At 43.7% G+C, this 22,832-nt stretch overlaps 1 protein-coding gene across 1 annotated transcript in view; it reads left to right on the plus strand.

Annotated features, from left to right (window-relative positions):
* ptpn1 (protein tyrosine phosphatase non-receptor type 1) overlaps positions 1–21,934 on the plus strand; it is a 39,337-nt gene extending 17,403 nt beyond the window's left edge. Inside the window, exons 4-11 of the mRNA XM_048240566.1 lie at positions 3,774–3,797; positions 3,888–3,986; positions 16,991–17,128; positions 18,136–18,345; positions 20,744–20,905; positions 21,032–21,144; positions 21,656–21,736; positions 21,859–21,934. Coding sequence (XP_048096523.1) covers positions 3,774–3,797; positions 3,888–3,986; positions 16,991–17,128; positions 18,136–18,345; positions 20,744–20,905; positions 21,032–21,144; positions 21,656–21,736; positions 21,859–21,934 — 903 coding nt within the window. The remainder of the gene's footprint in view (positions 1–3,773; positions 3,798–3,887; positions 3,987–16,990; positions 17,129–18,135; positions 18,346–20,743; positions 20,906–21,031; positions 21,145–21,655; positions 21,737–21,858) is intronic.
* Positions 21,935–22,832: the final 898 nt, after the last annotated feature.

Genomic DNA, 22,832 nt, shown 5'->3' on the forward strand with positions numbered 1-22,832 from the left:
CAGAGTGTGTAAGGTCTGGGATGTTTGGATGGTTGTGGGGCTGTTTATTGGAGCCCGGTATCACTGTGACTGAACTTGGTGGGGAGGGGTTCTCAGGGCTGCTTACCACAGTAGGCGCACAGGGACCCAAAATGGAGCTGCGTGCGTGCGTGTATAGAGGAGAGACGGAGGGTGGGAGAGCAAAAGCTTGGGAAAGACCCTTTTCTATGATGGAGTGAAGTTTCTACTGTGTGTGAGGTGAAGTGCTTTATTGTGTGTGTGTGTGTGTGTGTGTGTGTGTGCTCACGCAGGGTTACAGGGTGAGATCAAAAGTCTGCCCAGTGCAGCTAAAATGTTTTGTTGCTCTCACTGGTGCACCTCAAATGTTGCTGGTCTAACTTTGTGCACACATATGCACCGTTGTTTTTTTTTCCACACTCCGCATTCTGCAACATTTAAGGCCAAACGGGCTGCTCTATATGAGGGTCTCGGAGGACGCTGGATTCCACAGCAACGGCAATTCTGTGAGAATTCCCTTGAAATCTGTGACTGTGTACAGGAGATGAGGCCCGTGACATGTGCAGAGCACCCTATGGGTCCCCAGACCAGAAGCTTGCTTGGAGCTTGCCAGGAGTTTTATTCTTCAGTTTCCTTTGTTATTAATAATAGCCAGTTTTACGGCATAAACAGCAGATGTTGTGTGCTTTATTATCGTTCAGGTCTGACCCTGTGCAAAACTTTAACATAACCAGCAAAAGCTGTGGGTTGGGTCTCCATAAAGACCCTAAAAAACACTGGCCCTTGTAATATGTATGTATTATATACATGTATGTATGTATGTATATGACAAAATTGATAATAATTTGATTAAAAAGCATCAGCTAAATGAATAAATGTAAATGTTAATTTCTTAAAGGCACCCTGAACAAGATTTGCACTTGGGGTCCCCCTCTGGTTGAGAAGCAGGATAATAAACAAATTAATTAAATATGCGTCTTTTGCAACAAAGTATGAACATTTCTCTTTTTTTTTTACGATATAATATAATAATATAGAGGGAATGCACCGACAGCAGTCTGTAGAAAACGATCTCTGGGTCGGTAATCGCCTACAGAGGGCCGCTCAGACAGTGGCAGAGGTGCCATCGTTATGTTGAGGTATGTGCCATCAAAATGAGTTTGGGAAGGTTATGTTAAGGTAAAAAAACTGTTAAGGGTGCCTTTAATGCATCTCAATAACCATCCTGAGTACACATGTCTCTATAGATAAGCCAATGTTGAGGGGGTCAAATTATGATATGACCGAGACTTGCTGTCCAAAATGTATTCTCACAATATTTAAGACACACACACTAGAGATGCGCGGATGTGCTATTATTTCAACCGTAACTGCATAGCAAAACTTATCATTCATCCGCACCAACATTTTTTGACCAATTTTCAAACCCGCACCCGCCCGCCATCCACTGGTTGTTTTAATGTATATGGGTGATCTTGGCTGCTGGCGATGAGGCTAAAAGCTCTTGCCTGTTCTACAAAGACTGATCAATGCAGCAAATGTATTAAAAGGCTAAAGTCCTTCATTGGCTATGTTGTAGCCTATCCCCAGAATATCAGCAGCAAACTCAGTCTCTGTCTAGCAAAACAGTCTCCAAATAAAACGCACATCGGCCTGTAGCCTACAATTTTATCATTGTAATAAAAAACGCAATTTGGCAAATAATTTCAACATGCTGCTATTTAGCCTACTAATAAATGCCTATTGTACTTTATTTTTTTGCAAAAAGAAAGAAATCCTTAATAAAATAACAAGTCATTCACATTATAGGCTTATTTACGCACTGTCATGTCAGGGTGACACTATGACAAGCCTGCTCTGAAGACTCCCATTCATTTTGACTGCATGGGAAGAGAGCGCGTCTTTTTTAGACAGACAGCGCAATTAATTTTATACCAGCAGGCCGATCGGAAAACTATGGTGCCTCGATATTAAAGAAACGCGACTCTATTCATTCCGAAAGTCCACCGCACAACAGTGCAACGTGCATGTTCACATTTTTAGTAACAACCGCCAAACTTGCTTGCTTGCCTTACACATCTAAGTTTTCCGACTATTTTTCTTACCTTTTTTTTTCCCACTGTGGATGTTACTGAGCTTGTAGAAGTTTTAACTCTTACGTTCTGAACATCTCGCACTGCCATTGCCCGATGTAATTTCTGAGTCATATCAGTCCATAATCTGTCTCTCTTTTAAATGCCTATTCCCTGAATGGTAGGCTACAATGACTATGTGTTTTATATATATATATCGAAACAAAATAACCCAGTCAGTCTCATATACGAGATGTTTAGGCCTCCTCCAATACTGGCAGCTGGGCTCATGGGGTTGCAGATTTGCTTAGTGGCCTACCAAGGCTCTGCAACGAGACGCGACATGGGAGATGAATCATCGGTCAACTTGCACTGTAGCCTATTCTACTTTCTTATTGCACACTGAAGAGGAAAAAATGCTGGTAGTCTACGATAGGCTACTTAATTTACACTTTTTGTTACCTTTAGTGTATCTCTAAACACCATCTCTGATGGTAGTAGCCTAGGCCTGAACAAAGCAACATGCATAAGCAACTAGGACAAATTACTGCCTGAGGAAAATTTGACTATTTCAAAGTGTGCTCGTTTTTTTTTGGATGTAGGTAACACAATTTAACAATGTATAGACTATATTTTTTTTCATTTGATTGGTTCAATCGCCACCCGCCCGAATTTAATTAAAATATTATATTTCTTCATGTCATCCGCAACATCCCAATACTTTTGCACAGCTCATGAGATGGGGCAGAGGGCCATTAGATGCATCAGTGAGATGGCATCTTCATTTAAAAACTGTTTTAAATGTCGGTCTTTCAGGTAAGCTGGCCACAGTGGTTTACTACCTACAGTTGTCAGGATATGTTGCAATACGCTCCTGTCTGTTCCAACAACAACAGCAACAAACATGTCTAGGGAGCAGTGGGACGAGTGAGGACGCTCACAACTTTGGCAGCCCTCTTTCCCTTTTTGAGCAACAGAATGAAATCACCTTTCTCAGGTGTGTGTGTGTGTGTGTGTGTGTGTGTGTGTGGGGGTGTGTGTGTGTGTGTGTGTGTGTGGGTGTGTGTGTGTGATAGTGTCACAACTTGCCCTTCTTTTGTGCTCAGCTCCTGGAAAAAAGCATGTGTGCATGAGAATGAATATCCTGACTTCATCATAATCAGTAACCAGAAGTCAGTCTTGCTTTTGTTTTTGGTTTGACCTTTGGTAGCCCCAGAGAGGTTGAGAACCTCTTATCTATACACTTCAACATGCCAGTTGCACATTAGTAAAGGGGTTAAGGTGCCCATGCCAGTCGCAAGTCAGTTAAAAGGGTTAGAGTGCCCATGCCAGTCTCACGTCAGTAAAGGGGTTAGGGTGCCCATGCTAGTTGCATGTCAGTAAAGGGGTTAGGGTGCCCATTTGGCCTTCAAAGGCCTAAAACCACCTCTGTACTGCAAAAACCTGTTCCTCCTCAGGTTCTGGTCTGACCCTTAACACCTGACCTCTGACCTTATTACTTATACACACTCACACATAAGATGACACCATTGGCCAGCAACCCGGTTAGCAGTGGTCTCTTCTCCAACAAGGTCTCAGTAGGTGTGTGTGTGAGTGTGTGTAGTCAGTGTAAGAGTGTGTAATGTTGAGATGGTTGTGCGTGTCTGTTAAAATGTTGAAGTGTGTGTATTTTAACTATGAAGTGTGTTTTCTTTTCTGTTTCAGGGCCACCATCCAGTAGCTGATTGGGTGGAGTAGATTGTGTGTGTGTGTGTGTTAAAATGTTGAGGTCTGTGTGTGTGTGCGCGCGCGCTGTAACCGTGTTTTCTTTCCCTGCAGGGCCCGCTGCCCAACACGTGTGGCCACTTCTGGGAGATGGTGTGGGAGCAACGGTCTCGGGGAGTGGTGATGCTCAACCGTGTCATCGAGAAGGGCTCGGTGAGTCAACGCGCCCAGGGGTTGTGAAGGGTGTGTTTGATAATGAGTGTTTGGTGTGTGTGTGTGGGATGTTTTTTTAATGAGTGTTTGGTATATGTGTGTGTGGGGGGTGTTTGATAATGAGTGTTTGTTGTGTGTGTGTGGTGGGTGTATGATCATGATTGTTAGGTTAGGGTGTTTAATTGTGTGTGTGTGAGGTGGGTGAGAGTGTTTGTTCATGACTGTTTTGTGTGTGTCTGTGTCAGTGTTGTAGTCAAGTCACTATGCCTCGAGTCCGAGTCCAGGTTCGAGTCCCCAGTGTTCAAGTCCGAGTCAAGTCCAAGTCATTAAAAGAAATTCCAAGTCAAGTCCGAGTCGAGTCCACTACTCATCCCAGTCTAGTCCGAGTCGAGTCACTATTGATTCACGTCGAGTCCGAGTTGAGTTCCTATTGATCAAGTCGAGTCCAAGTCCAGCAATAAAGTAAGCATAGCCTACATGTCGTTCCATTTTTTCCCATTGCAGATGAAATCCTTAAAAGCAAAACGGGGCTGTATTTTGGGCTCCAGCGCATGGCGTAAAGCTCGTTATTCACCCGCACAAAGCTTAATTCGGTATTTTTTTCACGTTTATTTTTTAAACATTGCGACCAGGGGTGTGGCAATTAACAACTTAGGGAGGGGCCTGGCGCGTTGTCTAAAAATCGCTGTCATACACTACCTAAACCTGGTCAGAAGTCAATAGCGAGATGTTCATATGCTATTTTAAGAGTGCATGTCAACAGTCATATTGGCAGGTGCACGCACCATCCTTCTATCATTCATGAACGCACACCAGCGCACGTCCATGCAAAGCATTACAAATTGCACGATTTCTTGGATTCTCTGGTTGTTGCGTTGTGTTTTAGTTCTAATGTCTGTATTGAAGATGGTCAATAAAGCTTGACGGCGGAATCAGGATCGGCGATTAGATGATGATTTATTGTAGATGGTACAATAATGAATAACAGAACACAGGCTCGAACAGTAAAACTGTGCAGAGTCTAACAGTTGTGGTTGTTATTAGAAGCAGCGGCTGAGCCGTCCGACAGAAGATGCTCCTTGGCCGCTTCCTCGATCCGTCTCCGAGTCAAAACCTAAGACAAAGCCTGTTATACTAAAACATACAAACGTCAATCATGCCAACGTGGCAGGTGCCAACCAGTGTACACAACCCGGCCCTGGCCAGATGGAGATACTAGCCCGAATAGGCAGACATGCTGTCTCCCTCGGCCCATGTTATCACTGATGTTCCTCGGATGTTCCTAAACATCGGCCTGTTGACCTTCCTGCTGGTACACAGGCCTAAGGCACAGTTATGTACAATAATATGGATCTCTCCCTGTTGTATACTACACACAGAAGTAACATATGAACACATCAGAATGCAGTAAGAATACCCCAGAATTCTACAGATTACAATGGGAAACATAATTAGAATAAAGATATTATGAAATACTGTACAGCTCATGATGAGTAGTTTATTCATCATCATTTGCAAATTGGTAATGACTGTTAAAAGTGATTAGGGGAGAGGCGAGAGACACGTATGGAACACAGCTGAAGACGCACCGTCACGAGATATAAGCAACTCCTCTGCAGGATAAATGTTGTTTTATTCAGTCATTTGAGCAATATTAGGGTAACTGTTGCCTATGTTTTCGATGGTAACCCATTGTCAGTCAATAGTGAAAGTAACTGCATATAACTGTCTTCGTTGACTGACACCTTGGTGAAGTTAGTTTCACTTTGCCAATGAGTTCAAATAATAGACGCGAGTGCAAATCGTGAAGGCTATGCTAGGTTTTAGTAATGCATGGTTTAAGAATGACTATTTCATACGGTCTATGGCAGCTTCCTTCAAATCGCCGTTGAATGCCAAAATGCCGATGCATTTATTTGACATATCGCCTTTTTAGCGTTAAAGGGAATGCCAGATGTCATTCTCATTGGTTTAAAATGATGTTACGCCCCAAACACACCCATATGACTGATTAAAAAACCTAGGAACACCTTGTTTAGCCATCGCGCTCCACTTTTGATAACGAAACCCCTCCCAATGTGAACTGGACATCCTACTAAATTTGAATAGACTTTTGACGAGTGACGATGCACTTTAGAATGTCATGATAGGGCCCTATGTCATATTATGCTGTTACTGACTGCTGACAATTGTACTCTGTAGGTAGTGTTGTAGAAGTTCATACTTCACAAGAGCTAGATGCACATTGGAGTAGGCCTATTTTGTAAGAGGTAGTGTGGATCATAAAAGGGCCTCCCCCGTGCATTTTTGAAAAAAAAGAGCAGGTAGCTTCTTTCTGACTCCCGTGACGTGAACACTGGCTACCTGCAACTGCATAATGTTATCACTTCTCTGACACTATGGAGACATATTTCACGTCAACATTGGAGATGAAAACTAGCTTTCGGTTAAGATGCAGATCATCTGCCTAATTAATTAATTTCTTTGCGCAACAGGCCGCATTCTATGTTCATTTCAGCGAGATGAGTGAAATAAATCGCCATAGGCTACTATTTGCTACGATATTCATCTGTTAGAAATAGAACAAGTTGCTATTTCCTTTTTTTTTGGTGCAGTGGATTAGGCTATCAAATCACTCGTTTGAACAGTAACAGTAATCCACTTCATTCGTGGTTTTAAATATAGTTGTTTTTGGCCTACGAGAGGTTCAGTTTGTCAGTTTCACTTGCGCAGACATGTTGGCCTACATTGACACTCTACATGGACACTCTACTAGGCAATTTAATGTTATGCTTCTATATTTTATGACACCAAAATTAAGAAGTATGCTAGATCTTGATCGGGAAAACTTTTAGTTTATTTTTCTTTCGATCTGATAATAGCCTGCTGCAAATTAACAGACAGAAACACGGCAGGGCACGCCCCAAATGAAAATGAATGAATGGAACCTCGCTTCTCGCGTCAATCAGGAAAAACACTGTTCACCAAGTCACGATGATCAGCTATCCAGCGTAATCTTAGGTAATGTCATGTCATGTATGAGAACTAATATTGCCTGGCAATACTACATTGAAATGGCGGCGGCCATGTCTCCAGGCATTTTGGTGTTAAAGTTAACCTTAGTTTGCTTTGCATGTGAACATGACGTGACTTGCGATGTATGACATGCAGTAGCCTAACATTCCCTTGCACAAATTAGCATTACAAATAATTTAGATATTAAAATCATATAGCAAATTATAGCCTAATGACATACTACAATTATAGCCTCATGATATATTACAAAAAAAAGTTGAGTCATCGCGAGTGCGAATGCACGAGTCTGAGTCCAAGTTCGAGTCATTCAGTGCTCAAGTCAAGTCACGAGTCTCGGACTCGAGTACTACAACACTGGTGTGTGTGTGTGTGTGTGTGTGTGAGAGAAGTGGGTGTATGATCGTGAGTGTTAAAGGACCGTGTTTGGTGTGTGTATGAGGGCGTGTTTGATCATGAGTGTTTGGTGGGGTTTGTGTGTGAAGGGGGCAGTTTTGGTAATAAGTGTTTGGTGTTTGTGTGTGTGTGTGTGTGTGTGTGTGTGGGGGGGGTGTTTGATAATAAGTGTTTGGTAACTCTGTGTGTGTGCGGGGGGTTAATCATAAGTTTGTGTGTGGGTGTGAGGGGGGTGTTTAAAAGTGTGTTTGGTCATGAGTTGGGTGCTGTGATATAAATTTTTTCAAACAGAGTACAAGTATTTAAATAACTATTAGGTTACCATAAAAATGCATTGAGACACAGTATCTGATAAAATATATAATAAACTTTCTGTGTAAAACTGACACAGTCTCCACATTTCAGTAACCAAATTGTCAACTACACTACTTTGCACTATAGTCTCGCCACTTAGTCTCAGACATTTGATAGGGAAAAAAAAATGACTAGTCACCTTAGACCCTTGTTAAAGAAGTGTGGCTTGAACTCCCTTGGTATGTAGAGATTGACTTGAGAGATCAGGAGAGGAAGAGGGACTCTTGGGACCAGTTACTGATGGAGACTTATGCATAGTTTAAACTATTGGCCATTGAATAAAGCTACCATTTCTGAAAAACAAATTGAAGCCATGTCTTGGGTCTGCCTGTGAAGTGGAGAGATACACACTAACTAGCACGGTGAAGTGGAGACCAACACACTAACTAGCACGGTGAAGTGGAGACCAACACACTAACTAGCACGGTAAAGTGGAGACCAACACACTAACTAGCACGGTGAAGTGGAGACCAACACACTAACTAGCACGGTAAAGTGGAGACCAACACACTACTAAAGTGGAGACCAACACACTAACTAGCACGGTGAAGTGGAGACCAACACACTAACTAGCACGGTGAAGTGGAGACCAACACACTAACTAGCACGGTGAAGTGGAGACCAACACACTAACTAGCACGGTGAAGTGGAGACCAACACACTAACTAGCACGGTGAAGTGGAGAGATACACCAGCCATGCACATACTCCACAAAGTGTACACCACTTTCCTGATTTTAAGTTTTTGAAGTTAGCGGTGCAATACTAACATAAGTGTAGCACCAGCACATGAAAGCATAGCGACAGTTTCTTAAGGGTAATGGCTATTTTCTACGATGCTTTAGGGGAACCGGTGCAATGAAGTGGTAATGCTTTGTGGTGTAGGAGAATTGTTGCGAGTACGAGTATATGAGTACAGTATTGGCCTCGTACAAGTATGAGCACAGTATTGGCCCCGTATCTGAGCACAGTATTGGCCTCGTACGAGTATGAGCACAGTATTGGCCCCCGCATGCCATGCGAGTACGAGTATATGAGCACGGCATTGACCCCGTACAAGTATTTGAGCACGATATTGGCCCTGTACGAGTATACAGTATGAGCACGGTATTGGCCCTGTACAAGTATACAGTATGAGCACGGTATTGGCCCCGGACGAGTATATGAGCACGGCATTGACCCCGGACGAGTATACGAACACGGCATTGACCCTGTACGAGTATTTGAGCACAATATTGGCCCCGTACGAGTATATGAGCACGGTATTGACCCTGTACGAGTATTTGAGCACAGTATTGGCCCCGTACGAGTATTTGTTTGGGGGTGAGTGTGTGTTTGGGGGTGAGTGTGTGATGTAGGCTGTTTGATGAAGGGCGTTTGACGTGGGTCTTCGATGGTGAATGTTTAATTGATTATGTTTGATTAAGTGTGTGTGTGTGTGTGTGTGGGGTGAAGTGACTGCTGGTAATAAAACAGGCCCAGGGGACTATTTAAAAACAAATACCGAACTGGAAGTGAAAATGAGATGCTGAGGTAGAAAAAGTCAGAAAGTGAAAGAGTCTAAACAAAACACACACACACACACACCGTCAAACACACGCACGCGCGCAAATGCCATTTCATTTACGTATTTGTAAATGAAATGGCATTTGTAAAACTGAAAATTGCCTTTGTGAAATCTAATTTTGCATTTGTGGATCACCAGCACACACAGTTTTCGTTTTCGCATTTGTGGATCACGTATTTTTGAGACAAACTTTGCGCAGAGAAGCCACCCAGATCCACAAGTAGCCTGCTGACACTTTCTAATCCAGTAGATGGCAGTGTTGTTCTATGGGACTCATAACCAAAGATTCTTTGCTCATAACACACAGAGCTAGCAAACCTAGTTCTTAAATCTAACAAGTTATGCCTTTTACAACAAGCTTTTTGATGGAAAAGTGGTGTTTAATTTCCATAATCTTTGTTTAGTAAACGCATAAAACCGCCAGTTTGCAAGCAAAATCAAGAATTACGATCTTTGAGTATTGACACACACACACACACACACACATACATACAATCACACACCACACAATCTCGCACACACACCAGCAGAGAAGAAGTGCTGAGGCATACTGGGCCAAGGACAGGTGCTCTATCCCATGATTCCGTTGGGCGGAAGAGCACAATTTCACTTCTCCTTTCCACTACTCTGCACTGCGCTAGCAGCTGTGTCTGTGTGTGTCTGTGATATCGAGTGTGAGTGAGACATAGAGGTTATAATAAGTAGAATCCCAACTTCTACATTAAAGGGGAACTTGGCAACTATTTCAACTTAATAAACCCGTTTAGAAATCATTTGGATGGTTAAATGACCTGTTCCGGTGAAAATGGTGACTTTCCCCGCTCCCCCTAGCGTCCTCAGGCAGAAAACAGACCTTGCAACATTGGGACTATCGTCCCGGTAAGAGAAGTGAGAAACAAGAAACTTGTTTTAAATCGTGTTTCTTACCTTGTAACATCCACATTGTTCTGTCGAACTTATGCTAACCGTTTCACTAGCTTGTAAACAAATCGGTTTGCTTTATGCACAACTTCTCCAGCAGAGGGGGAAATATAGCTAATCCTGCCAAGTTTCCCTTTAAATATAATTTCTACTTATTTGTGTGTGTGTGTGTGTGTGTGTGTGTGTGTGTGTGTGGAAAGAAAGAGAAGCGTATAGAGATGCACCGATTGCAATTTTCTGGGCCGATACCAATTTCCGATTTTTCATAGAGTTTCACCTGCCGATACCGATTTTAGCCGATTACGATTTCATTTCTTCTAACCATTTTACAGCACACACACAAATAGCTATTTTCTATCTTTTCTTTAATAGAACATGTTAAAGGGGGACTTGCACAATTTCTCCAGCAGAGGGGGAAATCCTGCCAAGTTTCCCTTTAATATAGAAATGTAGTCAACTTATCAATAATGAAATGGCTGTTAAAAAATGGAACCGAGTACTGAGCAGACAGATTCTTTTTCAAGTCTAACTTCAGCTGCAGTATCAAATTATGGATTAAGTTAAGTTATGGAACACCCATTTTTTTCTTCTCACATCCAATATCCAACTAAAGATATAAGAACAATTTTCATGATCCATTTGAACATGCTACCATGGAACATATTTTCATATGCATTGATGAATTTATGGGAGGGCGTGGGAAAAGTGGGAGTAGGCTATCACGCAAACACAGGGGAGGAGAAGTGCTAATAGCAATTAGGTGCTCCACCATATGAAAACGGCGCACGTCTGTTTTGCGGTGAAAAAGTTAAATCCAAATTCCGGTTAAATGCATCAATTAGGCGATTATAAACTTTCAGAGACGGCTGATTCAGTATTCAGAGCATCAGTTTTCTTCATTGTAGGTTACTATGTCAAAAGCAAATTTAACGTTGGTTTGCCTTTTATAATAGGCTATCGTTTGTTCACTTTAACATCCACTTCTCAATCTGCTAGACTAGGGTATTTTAAGGCATAGTCCTAGTGGACGTGCAGTAAATAGTTTGAGTATTTTTTTTAAAACGATGGTTCAGAGTAATTTCACCCTAGGGTCCTTTGCACCATGACCCCGAGCCATACACCCTCCTAGAACGTGTTTTCCCTTGGTCGAACCCTGGTCGAGAAGCGCTGTCAGAAACTAATGAGTTTCTCCAGGCGTAATGGAACCAACTTTTATCTCGTAAATTACCCCACTAATAATGCCCTGAATGGTACGAAACTTCTACAGTAGTACAACTATGCTCTTTACTCATAAAATGAGGCATTGGAAAGTTTGTAAGTACACCAGGAGTTTATTTAAATAATACTTGCCTAATGGATGCTACTATCACGGCAGTGACAGGCGGTGATGTTTACGTAGCCTAATATAGTGACCGCTTTGTAAATTCCAAGCAGTATGGCAAAGCATACTCAGTAGCCTATTAGGGCTTTCTTTGTAGCCCTACCAGGGCTCCAGACTAACTTTTTGCACTGGGTGCACTGGTGCGCCTAACTTTTTTTCTTAGGTGCACCAGCACAAAAGTTAGGTGCACCCAAATTTTCAACCACATCGCATTTAACACCGCAGCAGGTTCACTTTTTTCCCTTAATTACTGTCCTATATAGGTTGTCCTTATAATAAGGTTATGATTTACAATTCTACAAGAAAAGTAACTTAATGAAGTGTTTGTGCTTTAAGTGCTTCACTGAGCTGAAATTTAAACTTAAAACATCTCAAGATTAATTAAATAAAAAATAAGTGAGTAAATTAACAGTGCACATCTTTTAAGGGCTTCAAACTGCACATCTCATGGCTCAATGTCATACTATCCTTCATGATCTTTAGGCCTTGACTAAACCAGCTCGCCATGCATCTTCCATAGAAATGTATTTGAGCACACTTTAAAGAGATGTTCCAGAGATGTGATTTTGCAATGATGATTGCAATAATCATTTGACAGCCCCACAATGCAATTTACTTTTTAATTTTAGTATTTTTAAATTTTCAATAAGAACATCACTATGGTTAATGCAGTGACGAAATGGTAGGCCTATTATTATAGGCTATTGCAATGACTTGCCATGCTCGATCTAAATGTGTCCATTCAATTCACCGTACACAATGACCACAGTTATATATGCAGGGAATATTCGGGCTTTAAATGTAGCATCGATATTCGGTTTGCGCCAAATACCGGATTAAATTGATTGATGGCATCAGAATGAGTTTACACAACTCGCGCGCAAAACGAATATTGCTCTTGAAAACCGGGTTACTCCCTGCATGTAACTGCGGTCAATGACTCACTCCTTTCGGCGATATCTGTATCTCTGTCATTCGGGAAGGCCTTGTATGCATTGTTCGCAATTTTAAGACGTCTTTTCATCTGCAATGACTCCTATAAATTTGGCAAAAGTGGCATTCCTGTCGTCGGGGTTTACGCTCAAACTATTTTTCTGGTGAATAATTATTTCGGACTGAACTTGGTGAAGGGAAGTTTCACTAGGCCTATCGTGAAACAACGATAAACTTGATCATCATCTCGGCTCGCCTGATCGGTTTGCTGCTGCCAGTCACTAAAGGCAGTGGGGAGAGGGGACATTTATCTCGGCCTATGTGACCACACTGTAATGCAACTACATCCACTCTGTTTATCTGACGGGTCTCTGACCTCTCTCTTAGGGTTGGGCGATGTCGCCTAAATTGTAGCCTATGTCTGTACAGAAATACATTTATAATGTTCTACATAAAAAAATAAAAAATATATTATATAGTCTATACGGCCTGATGAAAGTGGACAGCTAAGAGAGACATAAGGCCTTTTCACACAGATCCCGCAGGTGTGTGATTTCAAAAACCATGGCGGGAGAACCGACTGTACTTTGGTTAGCTTGCATTTGCTTTGCTGTTGCTGTTAGAATTAGATTCCTGCGATAGATGTCTTCAGACAATAAAAAGTAAATTGGAAGGGAAATTGAAGAGAAGAGTTGCCCTTGCGTTCGCCGTGATTCCCCTTTGAAAATCAGAGGTTCACAGGCTACTGTGGCCTTGGTCAGTGGCGCCGCCAATCCTGTACGTACTGTGCGTACAATTTATTCATGAAATCATTCAATATTACAACAATAAGAACATTTCTTGTGTCTTAATTGAAACATGCTTCGCGCACAAATAATAGCCTAGGGCAAAGAGAATGGACAGCTCAACATAAGGATACATTAGAAGATGATGATTGGTGTAAACTTTGTCACACGACGTGATAAGCAGTTCTTGCACTTAAAAACGCAACGTTCCATTCAGTCATAAATCATTTAAGCGTAGGCCTAGTGCTCGTCATACTGACCAGGCTACCGAAGTTGTGTGGAAGATCTGCTCCAAGAAAATTGTTGTGAAAGACGGATAGACAATCAATCTGAACACTTGTCGTGGTGCACCAACCAGCCGGAATATTACACATTGCCAGCCTTCGCTGGGCCCAGCAAAAAGCTACTTAAGACTACTATCGTGGGTCACTCATTTAAAATCTTAGTACTATGCAGCATCCCACGTTATCAGGCTACCGTCTATGCTGACTATGAGGGCGGCGGGAAGTGCAAGTAAAGGGCTGCAATCGCGCAGGCCTATAGGAGGGCAAAGTAAAAACAATTTCTTTTACAAATAACGAATCCTGATTACCACTCCACTGCTGTCTGGGACTTTTGCTAAATGCATGAAATACAAGCAGTGAAAGACGAATAGGCTACCTTCTGTATTTATTTCTAATCTATATTTTCTGCTAAAACATTAGGCTACCTATTACGTCCAATGTAGGCTATAGCTCTCTCTCTCTCTCTCTCTCTCTCTCTCTCTCTCTCTCTCTCTCTCTCTCTCTCTCTCTCTCTCTCTCTCTCTCTCTCTCTCTCTCTCTCTCTCTCTCTCTCTCTCTCTCTAGAGGGAGGTCCCGCCCTTCACCACTGTGATTTGTTTAAACCATGATATTGGCCAAATATGTGTCTGTTATTGAACCAAAGGTAGAGTTTCAATGCGGACACTTTTTCCTCTCTCGAATAGCTGGTCGCACCGGTGCGACCTCCGATTTTTTTTTAGTCACACTTTTGAAAAGTTAGGTCGCATATGCGACCAAATTGGTCGCACTCTGGAGCCCTGCCTACATCCAGCCCTGAGTGTTGGCCTGGTTGTTAGCTTCTTCAAACTTTGCAAACTCAGCTGGGTGTTGTTACAATTGCAGCGCGCGAGTGCATTTGACCGGCATAAAATCGGCATGTCTCAGACTGACCCGCCGGCCATGGCCGATCACGTGAAAATCGGCCAATTCCGGTCACCAGCCGATCTATCGGTGCATCTCTAGTTTGTGTGTGTATCGAAGGTGTAGAGGTGTGTGTGTGTGTGTGTGTGTGTTAAGGGGTAGAGGTTTGGATGTGTGAGAGGCGTGGATCGTGTGTGTGTGTGTGTCAGGGACAGAGAGGTGCAGAAGTTGTATGTGTGTGAGGGGCGTAGCGTCTGTGTGTGTGTGTGAGCGGCGTAGCGTCAGTGTCTGTCAGGATGGTTTACATGCCGTCATGTATTTGACTGGACTTTTAAGATGCATTCAGGGATTGTGCAGGAAGTCATGTTTGTTTGTGCTTATGTTTATATTTCAATTTATATTTTATTTATTTTCGTTTTTATCTTTTGTGCAAAAAACGCACAACGAATGACCAAACAAAACACGCCAGAGAGGTAGCTCACCCCTACCTTCAGTACTCCCAGAGAGGTAGCTCACCCCTACCTTCAGTACTCAGAGAAATTCCACACGCATGGTTTAAGTATAAGTATAAGTATATTCTTTTGATCCCGTGAGGGAAATTTGGTCTGCATTTATCCCAATCTGTGAATTAGTGAAACACACTCAGCACACAGTGAACACACAGTGAGGTGAAGCACACACTAATCCCGGCGCAGTGAGCTGCTTGCAGCAACAGTGGCGCTCGGGGAGCAATGATGGGTTAGGTGCCTTGCTCAAGGCTTTGGGGAACAAAAAATGTAATGGCTTGAAATTGTGCAAAATCCCTGACTGGACCTTTTAAAATTCATGTTCTGAAATTCTGAATTGAAGTCCGACTAACACCGATAATGCGGTCCTGCATGTATCCGTTCCGTTGGACCCAAACTGACCTCTGGATGACCAGAGCCACAAGGGATGGCGTGCACTTCATTACTGTAAAACAGCTAAAGCGCACAGTCCGATCAATATACAGATCTGTAAAGTCCAGTTTGCCACCAGCTAAATTGTTTGTCAATTGTTATGGTCTGTGAAAACCAGGAAAGGCCCGTAATTAACAAAAGGGGCCATATCGCCATCTATGGTTACGGAGTTGGACATACCTCAGCCAGTAAATGGACTGCACGCATCTGTGCGATATGGCATTGGACGTTTTCCACTTAAAATTGCTTATTATGTTGGTTAGCCAACAGATCTGCTTCAAATGTTTTTTTTTTTTTTTGGGGGGCTTTTTATGGCTTTAATTCGATAGGACAGTGGTGAATGACAGGAAGCAAGTGGGAGATGGAGTCGGGGTGGGATCCGGAAAGGACCACGAGGCGGGAATCGAACCCGGGTCGCCGGCGTACGGTGCAGGTGCCCCAGCCAGTTGCGACTGGGGCCAAAAGTTTGTTTTTTTAAAAATAAAATAACATTTAAAAATGGACTTACAACAGCCGCCTTCTTGTGTGCATGATTTGTTTATGCAGCCGTGACAAACGCATGTGCATTTCAGGCGCAAGACAGGCTAACAACTACAACGTGGCCCAAAATGGCCTATTGGGAGATTTTAAGAGCAAAGAAAACAAAGGGAAGTCTAGGCCTACTATGTGGAGGTATTTGCCTTGCATGCTGTGGTAAAGACATAGGCTATCGGTATAAGGCTGTCTCATTCTGTTGGAGGAGAGGATTGCCTTGAGTTGTCCCAATTAACATCAATGCTGCATAAGTATCTGTGACAGAAAGACTGCAGTTCAGTTCAACACTTACATTTTCAAGAAGTTTCGTCAATGGTAGGACTAGAATTCTATTTCAATAGGCTATGCTTGCTTGGGCCTCTTGTGTTAATGTGCGCTGTGTGTGACCTCCTGCGTGCATGCACGCTCATCTGATTCTGTGGACAACGAAGAATTCCATTTTGACAGTTGTTCAGTGGGCTAAAGACAGGCTATCCACAAACGTGAACATTTAATCAATAGCATGGGAAAAACTGAGGCATCATCTGCGTCGGGCTCGGGTCGGGTTTGGACATAAAAATGAAAATGCCTGTCGGGTTCGGACGCAACTCTGATGGACGCGGGCGGGGTTCTGACAGAAATATGAGGCCCAAATCGCACTCTAGTGTGTGTGCCTGCAGGGACTGTGGGATACAGTCACCAGTCAGCAGCTGAGGGTCAGGAGATGCTGCTCCCTGTCTCCCCCTGTGGGCTCTATACTGCTACTGCAGGCTGAGCCTGCCTTCAGGGGGATGTGACCATGCACACAAGAGTCACTGGCCTTTAACGTGTGTGTGTACACACCAAGACACCTGACACTGACGTGTGTGTGGGGGTGGGTGGGATTGTATATTGTGTGTTGTGTTTGTGTGCTTGTATGTATATGTGAGTGTGCTTGTACGTATGTACATGTATGTGTGTGTGCGCGTGCTTGTATGTACATGTATGTTGTGTGTTGACTGTGTGTATGTTTGTTGTGCAGATAAAGTGTGCGCAGTACTGGCCCGAGCGGGAGGAGAGGGAGGCTGTGTTTGAGGACACACACTTCAGGCTCACACTGGTCTCCGAAGACATCAAGTCTTATTACACTGTACGCCAGCTGGAGCTGGAGAACCTAGAGGTGAGACACACACACACACACACACACACACACACACACACACAAACATTTAAACATTTACTTACATACACACATGCGCGTGTGCACGCACACTAGGGATTAGTGAAGCAACCAGCACAAGAGATGTGGGCTTTTACTGAAAGGCGGCCAAAGTGCAAAGTCTGTCAACAGGCGAAGTGTCTGGTGCATGAAGCGTAGCTGTTGTGAGGCAGGAGTGAGCATGGAGCAGGAGCTGACTGATGAGCCGGTGGAGTGGTCTGCTTAAGGTCTTTTCCACAGGGTTAAATTAGCAAATAGCACATTTGTTTTTTAGTTTTTGTTTTTAAATGTCTTTCTATGCTGATTGCTGAGCTGTAATTCAAGACAAAATTCTGTGTAAACGGACATTAAAGTATTGTCTTATCTTTTCTTATCCTGTCAAACGAATCTTGCTGTAGAAAATCTAAAGTGAAGTTGGCCCATATACAAGTGAGAGGTTGCAGGCTGCAGCTGAGTGCAAAGTCTACCTCTTCTAAAGTGACCGCACTCACAAAATAATTTCAGAATGTATCCAGTCGTAAAGAAGGTTTAGGATGCCCATCAGTCGTACTTTACCAATCCAGCTACATAACTATTATTTATTAATAACTTCTGCACCAACTTGACTGGTTATGATGATGATGTTTTCAATTCATGTATAAACATCAACACTTAGATATACAGTCTTCCTTCCCACATGGAGAGCCACTGTGAGACTCTATAGAAGCATTCAGAGTTGATCACACTCAGGAAGTGATGTGTGCACTCAGGCCCATATGGAATATCATTTAAACCTTTACCTTAACATGTCCCTTAAAGTCCTTACATTAACACTGAGAATGCCCTCTCTCTCTCTCTCTCTCTCTCTCTCTCTCTCTCTCTCTCTCTCTCTCTCTCTCTCTCTCTCTCTCTCTCTCTCTCTCTCTCTCTCTCTCTCTCTCACATTCATTCATTTTCTCTTTCTCTTTCTCTTTCTCTCTTCCTCCCAGACTCAGGAAACTCGGGAGATTCTTCACTTCCACTACACCACCTGGCCGGACTTTGGGGTTCCCGAGTCTCCGGCCTCCTTCCTCAACTTCCTGTTTAAGGTGCGGGAGTCGGGCTGCCTTGGGCCGGACCAGGGGCCTGTGGTGGTCCACTGCAGCGCCGGCATCGGACGCTCCGGAACTTTCTGTCTCGTGGACACTTGCCTCTTACTGGTACGGCCTGCTCACCTGTCTGTCCTTCACGCACACACACACACACACACACACACACACACACGTCTATACACACAGATACACACGCTCACGGACGCACACACACTCATACACACACACGTATTTACTCGCACTAGTGTTGCACTGTGTCCCACGATGCCCTCACGCAAAAAACAATATTATTTCTGACGTTTTTATAATTGATACATTATTTAAAAATTAGCGTTCTTTGTCTGTATGGACTGCTTCCACTCTCCATGCTCCTTGCACGCATATAGGCAAGTGGGCGTGTCAAGCAGGCACTTCTGAGTGAGTGAGTGCGCAGCAAACGTCAACACAAGTTCTTTGCCGACCGTCCTCGGCTTGTGGATAAAGCTAGCCTGGGTGCCATTCCGAACTTAGTCCCGCCCACAACTGAGGTCGGGAAGTTCGGTCTGGCATTGCTTCATTGTGGTGGAAGTATGCTCGCCCTATATCAGGCGGACCAATCAAATCAGGCTTTACGATGATGGACAGGTGAGCAACAGCGCCTAGTCTGTCACGTCATCTGAGCATGCTTAGATTAGACTTATGTTTGAAACAAAAACGCTGTGGCTAGAAGGATACATGGCTTTTAAGACCCCATATGGAAAATGCATATTATTTAATGAGGTTGTATCACTGAAAACGATTATTTCTGAAAACTTTGGCCAAAGTTGAGATGTGGGAAAACTGGTGGTTTCACTTTCATCAAGGGGAAACAGCGCTGTTGCATTGCAACATGTTCCCTCGTTCGTTTGAAATCTCTGATTGACCACCTGTTCGAGGGATTTGCGACAGCCTTTCCCAGCTGTTTAACATGTTTGTAGCATATCACTGTTCAACAGAATTATTTTTAAAAACGGAGGGGATATAGGAGAAGAAGGATGGTTCGTGTGTTTTCTTCCTACACCTCACGGTAAGCTATTTTGTTGCTCTGATTGGTTAGGTCTATCCAATTGAGTGCAGAGGCATTCCCCCCCCTGTATCGGTTGAAACACGCCCCATAATTATGTCCCAATGGAGCAGTATCAGACTCATATTCTGACTAGAATTGAGTATGACTACGTCAGGCTAGGATAAAGCAAAAGGTCAAAGTGAAATCTGGAACTATTTCGGATACATTGCAGATAGTGAAGGCAAGCCAACAGGTACGCTGAGGCTCGTCTTTTAAATGTTTCAGAGCCATTCAAAGGGAAGTAGGCTACACATAGAACTTGGCTAAGCAGCATCTCGCAGACATTTCACAGCATTTTTACAAAGTTCCAAGAACGACAGGTTTACGAATAGGCTATAGAAAACACCACTACATGATCAGTCGAAGTGCTCGTGAAGTGAAAGCGAAGTGAAACGTGTGTGCTTTATTCTGGGATAAAGCGAACCTTCCTCCATCAGTGAATTTTGACGAGACATGCATAACAACTGTGATCGTAGTGTGCTTACGTGATGAAAGCACAATGTTCACGCTAGTATAATTTTACCATAACTTCCAAACGATCTATTTAATATTCGGACAGTACTGGTAATGTCGGTCATGTTATGTAGACTGCAATTTGTTCAATAATTATTTCCTAGATGTAGGATAGGCTGCCCGAAATGCACTCATTAAAGCCCATAGCATACCACAGCACAACACTGCGTGTTGAGTCCTAGTAATAACTCGACTTATATATGTGGTAGCAAATAATGTAAACTATCAAAGAAATAGACGTAATATAGGAATGCTCGCACAGCTATATTGCAACAGGTAATGGTGTATCTGATGAAGACCCTAGTGATTTGCATGCAGTAATTTGAACACTGACCTTGATTTAGCTTAATTTGGCTATTTAAAGGTAATTTATTGTCAAAACACAGCACACAAAGTAAATTAATTATATATAATATAAGGACTTAATCACACAAACTTCTATTTTACTGACTATAAAAATAACTCACCAGGTGGCATGGACGTACAGTATGCAGTGTGCACACATGCTGTAATCATGCTCACGCACACACACACACACACACACACACACACAGATACACATACACATAGAATGTGTGCCAACATGGATACACCCCCCCCCACACACACACACACACACACACACACACACACACACTTGTCCTTAATATCTTAGTATGCATACGTACAAATGCACACTGATAAAGGCTCAGGTGTTCAAACACTGCGTACAGTTACAGACCCAGGTGTGCATACAGAGGAGAAACAGCGCTGCAGGTATTTACTGTACACACACACACACACTAAACTAGGCAATATGCCTTTTCACTGATATTTATGCACCCATGTGCAAGCGCACACACACAGGCATGCAATTAGAGGTGACGGTTGTGTGTGTGTGTGTGTCTGTGTCTATGTGTGCGCGTGCAGATGTCTTTCCGGAAGGAACCGTCGTCGGTGTGTATCCGGGATGTGCTGCTGGACATGCGTCGCTGCCGGATGGGGCTGATCCAGACCGCCGACCAGCTCCGCTTCTCATACCTCGCCGTCATCGAAGGTGCCAAGAGCATCATGGGAGACACCTCCATACAGGTGTGTGTGTGTGTGTGTGTCTGTCTCTCTGGCTGTGTCTGTGTGTTTCAAGTCAATGCGTTCATGAATTTTTAATTTCATATTCAGCTGAGCCGTGTGTGTGTGTCTGTGTGTGTCCGCCTGCAGGAGTCCTGGAAAGAACTGTCCAATGAGGAGGATGTGCCTCCTGAATTCATACCCCCCTCTCCCCGCTCAAAGGATGACCAGAACGGCTCACCTGAACACATTCATACCAACAGGTATACCACACAACACACACACACACATACACACACCCCTACCTGAACACTTTCATTATGACCGCTCTGCTAGAGAAGCTATCATATAGGTTTAGTCAGAGTTTTTTTTTTCTTCCGGATTATTATTATTTTTTTTCTTTCAGTACATTTGTGTCAATGATTCCCAGGACACTGAAAAACGGGGCTGCACGAAACTTGGTGGGCATGTAGCCCCACAAGAAAGAAACACACAGCCCCCCCCCACATATACACAAAAACAAACACACACTATGCACACACTGAATTACATTCACAAAAGTTGCAAGAGTAGGGGATTGAGTAGGAGATTGATGAGCGTGATTTATTTTTGCGGAGAGAATGTGCAGGACTGAGCGGCGGTCATATTTTGTACCGCTTTACGGTACATCTAGTTCAAACAGGTGTAAATACACATATGCACACACTCTGATCCTAACTCTTATCATTTGTTTCTCTCCTGTGTGTGTGTGTGTGTGTGTGTGTGTGTGTCTAGTGAAATGCGAATGCGGAGGAGAGTGGTAGGCGACGCGCCCCTGCCCCCCCTCCTCGCCCCCCTCCCCCTCCACAGGACATTGTATCTGTGGCCCCCCCTAAGCCCCCCCGCACCCCGGAGCTGGAGCCGGAGCTGCCTCACACGCACGCACACACACAGACACACACACCGGCCCCCGGCCCCTCTGCCGCCCCCGCCTGGAGCCCCCTGGCCAACGTGTGTGTGTGCTCGGCGCTCGCCCTGGGAGTCTACGTGTGCTACCGCACCTGGTTCCACTGATCCTCTGCTTTCACGCTCTCGCTCTCTTTCCCTCTTTCTCTCTCTCTCTCTTTCTCTCTCTTTCTCTCGCTCTCTCTCTTTCTCTTGCTCTCTCTCTTTCTTTCTCTCTGATTGTCTGTTTATCTGGCTGTCTGTCCTCACTCTCTCTCTTTCTCTCTGACCACTGACAGGGACATGTTTTCTTTTCTTCTTTTTTTCCCTCTCTTATAAATTTGTTTTTGTTTTCTTCCTCCAATAATACAGTAGTGTGCCCCTTCATCACACACACACACACACACACACACACACACACACACACACACACACACACACACACACACACACACACACACACACACACACACACACACACACACACAGTCTGTTCAATTGCTCAGGGCCTTTTTGTTCAGGTGTCACTGTCAATACAACAACCAGAGCAGCGTAGCATCTGTTGCTCTTTTTAAAGTGCTGCATCAAGGGAAGTGTGTGTGTGTGTGTGTTTGTGTGTGTGTGTGTGAGAGAGAGATACACAGGGTGAGTCAGATATACAGAAAAATGTGTGTGTGGGTGTGTTTATTGTTACGGCTGTTTTTTTTTTTTTTTTTTTTTTTTCTCGATGAGTTGGATGGCGTAGCGAAGTGTGTTGCGCTCCCCCTCTGGGGAGATTTTGCTCTGTTCGTCAGACCACTGACCACAACCGCCCCTTTTTTACACACACACACACACACACACACAGCTCCCACACAGCTCCCACCCCCCATGTTAAATTTCCTCCAGAGGGGAGCACTGACTGCCCCGTAGGCTGAATGTAGACTAGCAAGACAGAGATGTGTGTGTGAGTGTGCGCATGCACGCGTACCTTCTGTTAATAGGGGGGACATGCTCTTTTCGTTTCAGCCATGTGTAAGTCTATGAA

This window comes from Alosa alosa, chromosome 4, assembly GCF_017589495.1.
Source record: "Alosa alosa isolate M-15738 ecotype Scorff River chromosome 4, AALO_Geno_1.1, whole genome shotgun sequence".
Taxonomy (NCBI): domain Eukaryota; kingdom Metazoa; phylum Chordata; class Actinopteri; order Clupeiformes; family Clupeidae; genus Alosa; species Alosa alosa.